Source organism: Haemaphysalis longicornis, unplaced genomic scaffold (genome assembly GCF_048455015.1).
Source record: "Haemaphysalis longicornis isolate Haplotype H1 unplaced genomic scaffold, Haemaphysalis longicornis Haplotype H1 scaffold_7, whole genome shotgun sequence".
Classification (NCBI taxonomy): Eukaryota; Metazoa; Arthropoda; class Arachnida; order Ixodida; family Ixodidae; genus Haemaphysalis; species Haemaphysalis longicornis.
This window is the reverse complement of record NW_027526422.1, coordinates 34,075,207-34,088,232: the sequence shown is the minus strand read 5'-3', so window position 1 is coordinate 34,088,232 and position 13,026 is coordinate 34,075,207. Positions and strand designations below refer to the sequence as shown.

At 50.6% G+C, this 13,026-nt stretch overlaps 1 protein-coding gene across 1 annotated transcript in view; it reads right to left on the bottom strand.

Moving 5' to 3' along the window:
- The window catches only part of LOC144146242 (uncharacterized), a 40,803-nt gene extending 31,910 nt beyond the window's left edge, over positions 1 to 8,893 (bottom strand). The window contains exons 1-6 of the mRNA XM_077678205.1: positions 8,507 to 8,893; positions 7,722 to 7,728; positions 5,920 to 6,059; positions 4,646 to 4,855; positions 1,670 to 2,182; positions 9 to 435 (exon numbers count right to left, since the gene is read on the bottom strand). Of these exons, the coding sequence (XP_077534331.1) occupies positions 9 to 435; positions 1,670 to 2,182; positions 4,646 to 4,855; positions 5,920 to 6,059; positions 7,722 to 7,728; positions 8,507 to 8,893 (1,684 nt within the window). The remainder of the gene's footprint in view (positions 1 to 8; positions 436 to 1,669; positions 2,183 to 4,645; positions 4,856 to 5,919; positions 6,060 to 7,721; positions 7,729 to 8,506) is intronic.
- Between the last annotated feature and the right edge of the window lie 4,133 nt (positions 8,894 to 13,026).

Below are 13,026 nucleotides of genomic sequence, written 5' to 3'. Positions count from 1 at the left end.
TGTGTAGCTCTCGGAAAGGCGAGGGCTTTGCCGGCGGCTTGCTTCGGCGTTCGTCACGGAGCTGCGATGTACTGGCGCACTCGATGGAGACGGTGGCGTTCGACACGGCGTGGTTTCGACCGCTTCTTGCCAGTCGTCGATTGCGGGGGAGTCTCGCTGCGCGACCGTCGAGGGATACTCTACAGGGCAGGTGTCTGTTCTCGAGTCCTTCGCCTTCGATGAGCCCTGTGAGCGCGACGGTGACTCTTCCAACGAAGTAGCCGGCGGTGACGACAACTGGGCTTGTCGTTTAAGGATGGACGATGGCGGTTTGTTATCGGTGCAGAAGGCGCGAATACGACGCACTGGCAGGTGTCGGGGCCACGCCTGGCCTTCTGCTGTTGTTATCTCGAAGAGGCCGAAGGAAGTCTTTCGGGGATGCCTTTTTTGGGTCGCCTGTGGAGAAGAAGTGGACCGTGACAAAAATGACACGGGTCATGAGACGTGCGTCAGTCCACGTGTAATATTTATTCCTGTGTAAATGGCCCAAAGGTTAGTACTATGGAATCTCTTGTTATTTGTACTGCACCGGAGAATGAGAGAAGATGATGGATGTACGGACGGTTTATCGGACGGACAGGCGGATGGATGGTCGGACAGACAGACAGACAGACAGACACACAGACAGACAGACAGACACACAGACACACACAGACAGACAGACAGACAGATAAGGGGATACGTGTATAGCCAGCGTAAAAAGCACCGACATACTACGTGCTAGTAAGCGATAGGGGATTAGGTAAAGGCCATCCCATAAGCTGACCTCATGCATTTAGAAAAGGTTAGGCCATCTAAATACTTAATTTTTTCTCTTGCCCTTTTTTTTTAGCTGCACTGCACGCTTTAGAAAAAAAGTTATGCACACCTCTGTGTAACGACGACGGTTGTTGAAGGGAAAGGTTACTTGTGATGGCTTCCCCGATTGGGCGATCCCTCACTGCGAGTGTTACTCTGGAGATGTGCACCACTTTTCTAGTATAACCGCACCAACACTCGGGTATGCACTGCGGAAGCCTAAAGTTTGGGTTTTGGGTCTACGGCGTGAATCGGTACCTGCTGCTCAGGTAGAGTGAGCACAATTCTCCGAGTGGGTGCCGGCTAAAGTGTTAGAGCTCAAAATGTGACGTTAGGCCTAACGTCCTAAACCTCGACATTGTACGTTAGGCCTAATGTCCTGCGTCTAACAGTCTTCTGTCGTCCAGAGCAACGTCACTCTCTTCGTACGTCGATCTCTGGGTAACGGCTGTCGACGTTCAACTAAGAACATGATGTTAGGACAACACAAGTCGCGCCATCGCACGCCTGTTCAACCTCCTCCCTGTACAGCACTTCAGCATTTAGCGGAGGAGGCCCAACGGAGCTGTCGCCACGCTTAGCAGGGAAGCGCTTTTAATTTTTTTTTACCTCACCCATGATCATCATCATATTCAGAGAAAGTTGTCTTTTATGGAGTGTGTTTTCGCGCAAGGACATCATCAGGGAGAGGCTGAAAGCTTTGCTTTAGAAGGAAACTGATCGACTGAACAGAGGCAAAACCAGATCGAACCAAAAATCACAGCGCCGAACCTATACAAAGCGCCTCGGATATAGAGAGGAGCTGCGGGTTGCTGAGCTCCCGATTACGTACACGTGCGATTCTGTTAGCCTGGGGCTGCCAGTCACGCGCGTTCACCTCCTGCCAGTCCGGATGCAGCTTGTAGTGCTTGACGATGGAGCTGCCAGCGGACGCTTCGCTGGGGAGCGTCGCGTCGCTGACCACGGACACACTGCGGGCCCTTCGCATGAGCTCGGCGACGCTGGCCTTGCGCGACATGCGCCGCCGGCGGGCGGCCTCCTCGGAGTACGTGATCGAGACGGAGCTGCCCCTTCGTGCCCGGCTCCGCTGGTGGTCGTTGCTGCCCAGGAGCTCGTTGTGGACAGTGGCCACGAAGCGCTCGACCAGCACGGTGCTGAAGACCACGAGCAGCGTGCTGGGCAGCAGCAGGCTGAGGACCAGAACGAGCAGCTGCAGCTTCAGAAAGAGCGGCTGCATGCGCAGAGAGTGCCTGCGCAGCGCGTGCAGGCACAGCCGCAGGAACACCGTCGTCTCGTCGCCCACGATGGCCACGGCGAACAGCAGCGACGCAGTCAGCACGCTGGGCTGCAGGGACACGAAGGCAGAAGAGAGGGCGCGCCGCGCGGGCATTAGGGTCGAGCTGGACCTGGCGCGCTTGTAGCGCCAACCGACGGGATAAAGATTTATTCGGTTCTTTATTATGTTCGCTGTCCCGCTTTGTTGGCGCTGTAGCCAAGTGTCGCTGCAGATGAATAACTGCACTTCATGATGTCTACATGCACACGTACCACTAGTGTCATCAAACGGCGTTCATAGGATGACGGAAACAATGCTGACTTAAAAGGGACCCTGCAACACTTTTCTCAGCTTTTTTTTAAATATTCAATGCTTGCAGAACGTAGTCACCCAACACACCCAGTACTTAGATTAGGGGGTCGAAAAGTACCTCAGCCAAAAATTGCTGCTCTGTGACAATCAGATAACTTGTAAACTCGCGCAAGAGATTCTTCTCTCTTTAACGGTCTTGACGTTCTTCGGCGGCCCGAATTACGTAACTAATGCCATATAGCGGCTGTTTGCCGGTTATCCTCCAGTATCAGCAAGGAACGCTTTTCGATAGGAACTTAAAAAACAAGCGACAAAAACAACGCAGAAATGGAAGGCGTATCTGGTGCGACGAGCAAATCACGCAGTGCTGCTCCGTGCTGACGTTAACTATAGCTTTTACAGGGGTTTTAGACGCGAAGGAAAGAGTGAAAGCGCTTATTGAAAATGTTGCAGGGTTCCTTTAAACATACCATGCGCGCGGCGTTCCGCATGCCTCAGAGAAAAGCTAGCCATGGCGAAAAAATTAAGGTGTCATATTTAAGTCGAACTGCGTATCGTTACTGCAGATAGTTAACGCCAAGACAATGGTGGCGCCCCCTTAAAACATTTCCTACTTCGGGCTACATGGATTCATGTCTTTCAAAACAATTTTGCCAAGGATATGACACCACATCTCTGCATCCTCGTGACAGAGAGACATGAAAGCGCCGCAAAATCGAGTCGAACTGTGAGCTGTAAACATGGGAAGAGACATCAAAGTCCGTACGCCCGTTTTTGCTATGCGATGGTAGGTTTGAGAGCCGAGGACTCCAAGAAATGCACCATCCCCACAGCATTCCCCTTGCCTCAGACAGAAGCTGCCATGTCAAAAAAAAAATCTTTCGTGATTTAAGAAAACTTGTTGAGCTGGTCGATTCACTGTTTTCCCGAAAAGGGCGGTAAACGGACGTAGACGAAGGAAGCACGAATGACATACAGGCGCCAACGTCGAACTCTTTGCCCATAAAAAACCACGTTTATTTATACACAGGACCTTAGTACAGATAAACTTACCCGCCATGGTGGCTCAGTGGCTAAGGCATTTCGCTGCTGAGCCCGAGGTCACGGGTTCGATTCCCGGCGGCGGCGGTCGCTTTTCTGATGTAGGCGAAAGTAAAAAATGCCTACGAGATTTCGGCGCACGTTAGAGATCCCCAGTTCGTCGAAATTAATCCGGAGCCCACCACTAGGGCGTGCTTCATCGCCTGCGTTGCGTTGGCGCGTTAAACCTTAGAATCGATCAGTGCAGATATATTCAACACTTCTGCCAGGATTAACATTTGCTGACAATTCAGATAAACAAGTAACAGCAATGACGTGTATTGAACAAACAGCGCAGGCACACACGCGTACCACTGGCAGTACCGACACAGAACCATAACAACTAGAGCACGTTCTAAACTGGGTGATTAGACACTATCTTTAATAAAAGACAACTCTTTATCACTAAGTGCTAGTTGCGGCGTCCTCACGCAGTCATCTCCATCTTTTTTGATACAGCATGCCTCGATAATCTGTTACTTGTTTATCAAGAAATATTGGCCCTGGCAGAAATCTTGGATTTATCTGTATATGGTCCGGTGTATAAACGAACGTGGTTTTTCATGAATAAACAGTTGGAAGTGGGCGCCTGTGTGTCTTTCAATCGTGTCTCCTTTGTCTACGTCCGCCTAGCGCCCTTTTCTTCTCTCCAGTGAAATGTTTCATGATTGACTCAAACTGCCTATTGTTGCGGCAAGTAGTTAACAAAAGCACAAGATATGGTGGCGCCCACTGAAAGCATTTCCTGCTTCGGGCCACATTTTGCCAGGGACATGATACCACATACCTGTCGTCCTCGTGACAGTGACATGAAAGCGCCGCTAGTTCGAGTCGAACTGTGCGCTGCAAACATGAGAAGAAACATCAAAGTCCGTACGCCCGTTTTTACTATGCGACACCGCTAGTGCAGTTGGGCTTCAATGGTAGCGACGAGCGCGAAGGACTCCATGAAAGTGGCCGCATTAGGCACCCGGATGGAAATTTGGTAAGTGGAATGTCTTGTCTATATTGATTGACCTTGGGATTCTCAGAGGGTTTCGGCCTATACTTTGCCCCTACGTTAAAGTCAAATCTGTTTGTTTCCAGCTTTGTGAGCGCCTTCCTCCCCCGTCTGTCTATGGGCAGATGCGTAGTACTCACACCGCAGTATTGTGCGGCCAGCTGGTCAGCGCCGTAGACTTCTCCCAGGGGCAGGATGACCAGGGGCAGCACGGCCGCGATGGGCGGCGGGAGCAGGCGCCACATGAGAGCCGACAGCGTGAGCACGGTGCAGTAGATGCAGATGCCGTCCTGCAGCGCCGGGGGAGGTGAGCTCACAGACCTCGAGGCAAGGTCTCCCTCCTGCTGTCGCTAAAGGTCCCAGCATTTGCAAACTCGGTTTTTCCTCGCAGACTCCCCATTGAGCTTTTGCGATTAGAACTGGAGAGGAGGTGAGAGAATGAAGAGAAAGAAATTCGAACACGACAGATGAAAGTGCGCGGCTGCCATGGTGGTAACGTCCTCAGTTGCCTTTATTCCACATGGTATACAGGCAGGCACGGGGACTGAGAAAAGGTGCTTGCACGCATGGTGATGTTGAATTATTTTCACTGATAAAATGGCGATCTGGCCTCGCCCATGTAGAAAGTACAAGGAACCTGTTTCGGGCTAATCTGATTATCTGACCGACGAAGGCCATCAGTGACGGCACAGCTGCTTAGCGGCAAACCGTGTTTTCAAGGGAACGAATCCAGCTGCTGTGGATACGATAGAGATTTGTGTGCAGCTTCGGCTTACTGCTGAGTGAGTCTCCCACTCTTACACTCCTTTATTACCTGCTGAGGTCTGTGCGCTGTGTATGCAACAGTTTTCGAACGATATTTATAGACGCGCACAACCCTTCATGTTTCTCGAAGACGAGACACGGGCCACGTTGAAAAATAAGTTACGAATGCGAAAATGTCGGAATGGAGCGTAGAGGTTCTCCTAAAGCTAAGGAAATTACGCCAGGAAGGCAGATGACTTACGCCTTCCCAAGACACTGTGAGGCGGACTACTTCCTCATCGATAAATGATGCGTGGTCCTTCACGAAGAAGGACACGCTCGGTCTTTCTCAAGGGCCGATTATCCCACGATCAGGGCATTCTGGCAAGTATGCTTGATACATAGAGAATACCCTACAAACGCGTTAAAGGCATCAGCAATCAGCACCGCCAATGAGGACACAGATGGACTACGGTTTGGCGTCCACCCAGTTCGACAAAACTTCCCAAAAGTCTCTCAATTCTTTCGCAAATCCTTGCACTGTTCAGTGCGCAGCGGTATTCCTCCCATCAGTCCTTCACGTTTTTTTGCGGACGAACTCTTCATACGCCAAAGAAGTCCGGAGGTATACATTCAAGCCAAAGCGGGAAGTGTGGCCGAACGTAAGTACCTTGCCCCCGAAGACGAACGGCAGCAGGTAGACGGGCATGAGGAACTCGAGGCATTCGGTGACGCTGCCGCTCCGACGCTGCGTCTCTACCTCGGCCAACATGAGCGTCGTCGTCGTGCGACTTTTCTTGCTCAAATCGCCTGCATGTGCACACGAGGGACATCAAGGTCGCGAGGCCTACGTGACGCCATTCTCAACTAAAGCAAATAACCTGTCATTTTGACTGAAGGAGCACGCTTCTCGTGGCTCATAGCGCTTTTGTTGTTTGTCTTGTTTGCTTGCACATAATAAAATCCTACGTTTGTCTCTGTCGTTTTCCGTAAAATATTTTGTGTCGGAAAATAGCACGTCACGAAGTCCAGAAAGCAAAACTGGCAATCGGTGATCGAACGTTGCCCCCCTCCCCTTTCCCTAGCAGGATGGGTATAGAAAGCCTAGCAGAAGATAGGCGTAGACTGACAGACAGCAGTGAAAAGTTCAAATAGGCGTAAGTTTAACTCAAATTCCAGTGTAGCTTCGGCACGCGAAACACCCATTTCTTTAATTTCTTAACACAGAGGAAGGTCGCGCCTTCACTGGTGTGGAAGAAAGCTTTTCTGCAAGTTGCTTAACGTCAGAAAAATTTGTCATGAAAGGGATGTCATGTACCGCAATGGCGGACGTGACCATGTACCTTGAGTATCGCTGCTTTGGGCTGTTCCTTGCGGAACTGCTGAGAGGTTTATCGCGGGGTCCATCTGGTCGGCAATAGTGGACGAAAACGCGAAAAGTTCCCAGGGCTGAGGGGCTTGTCAAAACAGTGGCCTCGGGATGGCCTATGGCCTGGCCTCTTTCCGAGCTGCGCGCTTCTTCGAAGGTCGGAATGATGTGGTGCGTGCCGCTTCTTCTTCTCGTTTTTAGCGCGTGCGCCGATGTGCGCGTTACATTCAGTGGTGCTTCTGGGGCCATCGTAGCGCACTTAGTGAAACAGATATTGGTCGAAGTAAACAAAACTTTACCGTCCGTTCCTAAAAGAAGTTAAAGAAGCGCGAAAACTTTCTAAAACCAAAATTGCGTCAAACCTGCATCAACACCTTCGCTAAAAGTTCGTCTCACTTTCTCTGAAAGTGCGCCAAACCTTCAAAGACCCAAATCGCAAACGAAAAATGAACCCATCCGAGGAGTTTTCGTGCACAAATTAATTAAACGCATCTACGAATTATCTAACTGATACGTGGTTTGTGAGATAAACGTATACTGTTGTGCTCCTCATGCATGGTCACTACGTGCATTGTTTTATCTAGAACAGTTCCTTTTTCGGGATTTTCGAGCTACCGTTTTGACCCAGTGGAAGCCCAGTTCCACGCACGCGCCGTGTATCCAGGGATCTTATCAGAGCTTCTCGGTCACCCCACCGGTCTACGTGTAAATGCACTCGTTTTTAGATGCAAAGCATCTCTTGCTGGGGCTATGTCCGGCGTCCGTCCGTTGTCCGCACCTCTCCCCCTACACTATAAAAAAAAAAAGAAATAGCTACCGCCGCCCGGTTTCGATCCCACGACTCAGGCCGCAACGGGAGGTACGCGGTGCTCTTCCCACTACGCTACAAATCCGTTTTTTTTTTTAATGCCGGTCTTCGACACAACACAGAAACACAAAACAAACTTATTCACATGAGCAACTCGAGCGACAAGCTACCAACCTATGAAGGCTGATGTCTCCCTAAAATTCCCTAAGCGTAGTCAACGGTTCTATCCTTGACAGCCACTCAGGAGCGCATGCCTTGCGTTTCTGGACTTCTACGTACTGGGATATGGACTCACGAAAACACTGCCGGGTAGGGCGGGCGTCCACATCACCGTGGAGCCAGGCCATGCGCGAGCGCCATATGCTATGCAAGGCCACCAACATAACGAGGTCCAAGGGCGCCCCTTCCTCGTTGTCTACCGCTAGATAGCGTATGCCATGGGGGCTCAGCGGGAAATCTTTATGAAGGGTCCTCTGGAGGACATCCCACAAAAATACCGCAGCCCAACAATGTAGAAAAACGTGCTCTATCGTTTCTGGTTGTGAGTTCCCCACGGCACAGATATCCCTCTATCCTGCATCCAGCTGTTCCAACAGACAAGGTGCCTGTGTGTAATTTGAAGAAAAAGGTTTTCACACCAGGGTGAGCCTCCATTCTTTTGACGCGCTTTAGCACATTTTGGCCTGGCACAGCACGGTAATTATATTTATACATAGGTACGGGGAAAACAACATCGCAAATGTCCTTATACAGTTTTTTGCGTGTCACAGAGGACAGGTACTCGCCAGAAAAACGTGCGAATAGAAAACGGGCCGTCATAACTATTTCCTTAAAATACCCATACACGCCACCTGGCATGCACCATGTTGATACTACATATTCCGGCATAGCACGCGCCAGCCGTACTTGCATGACACTCTGCAAGAACGGGTCACGAACATCTCGCCAAAACAAAAACCGGTTTACCAGCTGTCGCACATACAGGTGCGCCAGCCCCAAGCCACCATCTCGCACTCTCCGAAACAGGTTTGTTCTGCTGCACCTCTCCCATGTTGAGCCCCAAATAAACACCGCAAATACCCGGTGAAGCCTTTGGACGTTGACGTAGCAGAGGCCCGCGCCTGCGCCCCGCACCACCGTCGGGAAGAGCTCTGCCGAGAAGGCATACACTGAGACCACGGTGAACTCGAAGACCAGCAGCCACGACACGGTGGCCCCCGCGTCGAGCGCGTACGGACCGCGGTACACATCGACCACGGCTAGTGACACGGCAACGACGGACAGAGCCGCCACGCTGTAGGCTAAGGACAGACGAGGGCCGATGCGTCTCAACGCGTACACGTTGAAAGGGAACTGGACGATATTCAACGCCAGGAGATCGAAGCTTGGCACCCAGCTTTTGCGCATAACTTCGCTCGTACTAAGGTGGTAGAACATGGCGAATGTGATGCACGAGCAGCCGAACATTACGAAGGACCGGGCACGCAAGGTAGCGTTCGCTACCAAGTCTGAGGCGTGCACGTCTGCAAAAGGAAGTGCGTCGTTGCTCTAAGTGCGCTGACCCTGGTGTCCTAATCAAAGTACAACAGCGGGGAACAGTAGCAAAGCCTACGCAGGCAACATTAGGCAAATAGTAGCCCTGTATTTCGATTCCCGGTTAGCGATCAAGAGCAAACAATCCTAATTTGATTTTAGATTCCCTTCATGACATGATCTTTACCGCCTGGTTGCTGACTTGTAGCCACCTCCTTACCTCCTTCCCCCCCTCCCACCCCCATTAGAAGTGAACAGGTTAATTGTCATCGTCATTGAACTGAGCTTATGCAGGATGGTTCTTCTGCGGGCCGGCGCATATGGCCACTGGCCAACCGGGATGACAACCCTGGCATGCCACCGTGCATGGCACAATTTTGTAGAATGAAAACGTGATTCCGAAAGCAGGTAAATCGGGCTGTCACTTTTTTTTTTATTGCGATAGTATGCTCGTTGGCATAAAATACTGCGTCACAGGTGTAGATTAACCCCCGTTTCGCGAAGAAACTCAAGTAGGGAGCGGTGATAAGGTCCCCAAATCCACCGATGAAGGTCAGGTGGTCTGCCAGGGTGGAGGCCTGTGCCTCGGAGGTGTCTTGTTCTCGCCGCTTCCAATGAAGGGCAAGTCCACAGCAAATGTTCAGTGTCCGCCTCTTCGGCAGGAGCCGTGCAAAAGTGGCAGTTCTGTGCGAACGGGGCATGGTAACGTGGTGGCCACTCCCGGGTAACGGTGGGGGAGAGGGCTACACCAACACGAAGTCTTCGCAGCAAGACCTCCTCCCAGCGAGCGAGTCTGCTAGGGAGGTCCGTTCCACACGGTGGAATAAGAGCTCGTGTGGCGCGACGAAGATCTTCTTTCCTTTGGAGAAACTGTTCTGGGGTGTCTAGTGGCAGTAAAGGCAATGGTCCACCGCATTTATTCCTGTCACTATTACCGCTCCATGCTTTGAGCAGAGCTACGCAATCGAAGACGCAGCGGACATAGCGTACGCGCTGTTAATCAAGTGCGTTTTCTCCATGTCAAAGCGTTTCACATGAGTGACTGGGCATCATGGACGCTGTGCATCCTTGTTCGTTGATCGTTGGGCTCGCATCCTTGTTCGGCTCGCTTCGATAGAATATTTCTTTTGCTTGAGCTAGCCCTCGTTGTCCTCTTTAGAAGAAATTTGTCGTGGTGCTGAATGTCCTGACAGCCACGTTGGAGCAGCGGCCCCGCCGATGCTGCGCGAGCTAGACGCTATCAGGCGTGCCTATGTCTCGGAACTCTGCCTGTCACCAACCTCTCTTACTCGCGGAGTCTCGCGACAGGTGCGCCTTCTTGGTACGCCTTCTTGGCCGGACTCAAAAACTATCTTCCTGCACACAAAGGGAGCGTAAAGCCTGGCCGTGCCTGGAATTAGTGGCGGTGACCGGAAAACTTCGGAGGGCGGTAGAAAGAACTCACATGCGCACGCACCCGTGACTGCTCGTAAGAAACTGATGAACCTTCTTTCTGAGGCATGCCTTTAAGTATTCTGTAGATCATAAAGCCGCCTGCTTCTCACGTCACTCCTTTTTTTTCCTGTTTTCTTTTCGGTTTCCCTCTTTGCATGACGTGACGAACGGTGAAATCAAAGAAAAAGTTGAAAGCACGGTAAATAAGCGGAAGGGAAGGTTGGTCGAGTAGAAATGTCGATAAATATCTCTCAATGATGAAAGCAATAGACGGTAAACAACTCATGGTTCATGGCCCACGCCTGCGTTACCGTCTGCATATTCAAACGCATAATGAGCACAATTCCGCTCTTTCACCCGGTTAGGATGAATAAAATTTTATTATTTTTATTTAAATATTCTTTGCCGAGTACCCCCATAAGGGACCTTGTAACGCACTGCATTAGCACAAAAATTTAAAATTGCGGATGTAACGGTTTAATAGTTATGATATCGCGAATAGAGATAATATGTTGTAGTGCTGAATTTCGATAAATACAATACGAAAGAAATAAAAATAAGAAATATTACAAAAACTAAAGAAATAAAAAAATGCATCTTCAAACATCTACAACAAACGAAGAATGAAATTAAAAGCCGGAAAATGATGGCGCAAACACAAATAAAGAATACCAAAAACAAGCCAACGGTGTTACGCCATGCATTTGAACAAAATGCAAACTAAAGTGAACCGATCGGTTGCTGACTGTTTTTCTTAGAGAGGCCAGGTGGACGCGGCGTTCATTCATGGCAAACGCACCGTTCCTTTTCGCAAACGCATTCGTTTTCCCAAACGCTCTTCGATAAGCAACTCTGAACGCTAGCAGTCGACCTTCGGGCGGCCTCTCTCAGGTATTGCCCATACGGCGCACGACGAAATTCCTGTCCTTTGTCAACACGTAGCGTGCAATACAAAAGGACCTGGCATTCCCATCGACCGATTTCCGCCAGATCGGCGACATACTGCGCCGTGACGAACTGCGCGCGTACTCTAAACTTCGAGCAGTACAACATCCCGAAACACTGCGGCGCGCCCAGCTCTATTGATAGCCGGTGACCCTTCGAATGACCTCACAGCGAGCGCAACTCACACGAAAACAACGCACCCACGCCTCGCACGCACTAATGCGCTAATTACCCCTAGCAATATACAGATAGGGTGGTTTCCCAAGGTACCTGCAGCGCCACTCGGACTTAGGCAAACTTTCCCCGGCAGGGAACAATTCTATCGGCAAGACTCGCATCATGGCTTCCCTAGACAAACGATGAAAGGTGGAAAGCATTCTCGCGGATGTGCTATTCACCCGTCGAACGCTGCGTAAGCTCAACCGGCAGGAAAGCAAGCACAAGCTGCGGTCCGCTGCGTGCTTATTCTTCTGCCTTTGACCTTCGAAGAAGCACGTTCCACTGAAGGGCGGGCAAATTGGCAACCTTATAGGAAGAGAAACACAGTAGCAAGTTGTGGAGCGATGTAACGTTTGCAGAAGGAACACCGTTCCTTCATAAACCTAACGAGTTACCGTTACAGTTACAGTTCCACCGAGTGTAACATGAAACAACCCGAACGCGTAACGAGTTACCGTTACAGTTACAGTTCCACCGAGTGTAACATGAAACAACCCGAACGCGTTTTGCCTGTCTCAAAATCCCACTCTCAAAAAAAAAAAAAAAAAACTGGCTATTTTCCCTCGCGTTCAAAATCCCTCCTCTCATATGCACATGTTCATAGCCTCCACAGTGCTGCACGTAGCTTGTGGCATGAACGCTGTTTCGTACAACACTGAATTATATACACACATAAAAACATTCTCGACCTTGCGTGCCCGGTCCTTCGTAATGTTCGGCTGCTCGTGCATCACCTTCGCCATGTTCTACCACCTTAGTACGAGCGAAGTTATGCGCAAAAGCTGGGTGCCAAGCTTCGATCTCCTGGTGTTGAATATCGTCCAGTTCCCTTTCAACGTGTACGCGTTGAGACGCACGTACCGGCCCTCGTCTGTCCTTAGCCTACAGCGTGGCGGCTCTGTCCATCGTTGCCGTGTCACTAGCCGTGGTCGATGTGTACCGCGGTCCGTACGCGCTCGACTCGGGGGCCACCGTGTCGTGGCTGCTGGTCTTCGAGCTACCATTTATCCCGTCACATGCATATTCTGTCCAAAACAGGAACCCTGTGCCACCTACTGTGGGAGGGACAATTAACAATCCCAACCTCGAGTTCCTCCTATGAGCAGTGGGTGATGCTGCTGACCACTTTCGACCTCTCGGACCAGCGACAACTGGGGAGAAAGCCTTGATGGCCAGCAAGATCCAGGGCATCCCGGGGTAAAGGCGCCTCCCCCCGGGCAGGTGCCCTGTCATCGGCATGACAGTTCTAAAGAATAGAGTTCATTCAAATAATGTTAGCCCTTTCTTCCCTTCATTATACGCCCCTCTTTCCCAATTAAATTATGCGCTCGTCACTGGTAGAAGAGCACTGAAGCCACAAGACTGTACCCCGGTGTAATTATGAAACTGCGTAGTGTCGGAAGGTATTGTGCGCCTTTCGTTTTTTTTTTTTTTAACGTACAAAATTCTTAGAACAACTACTTTGTCGC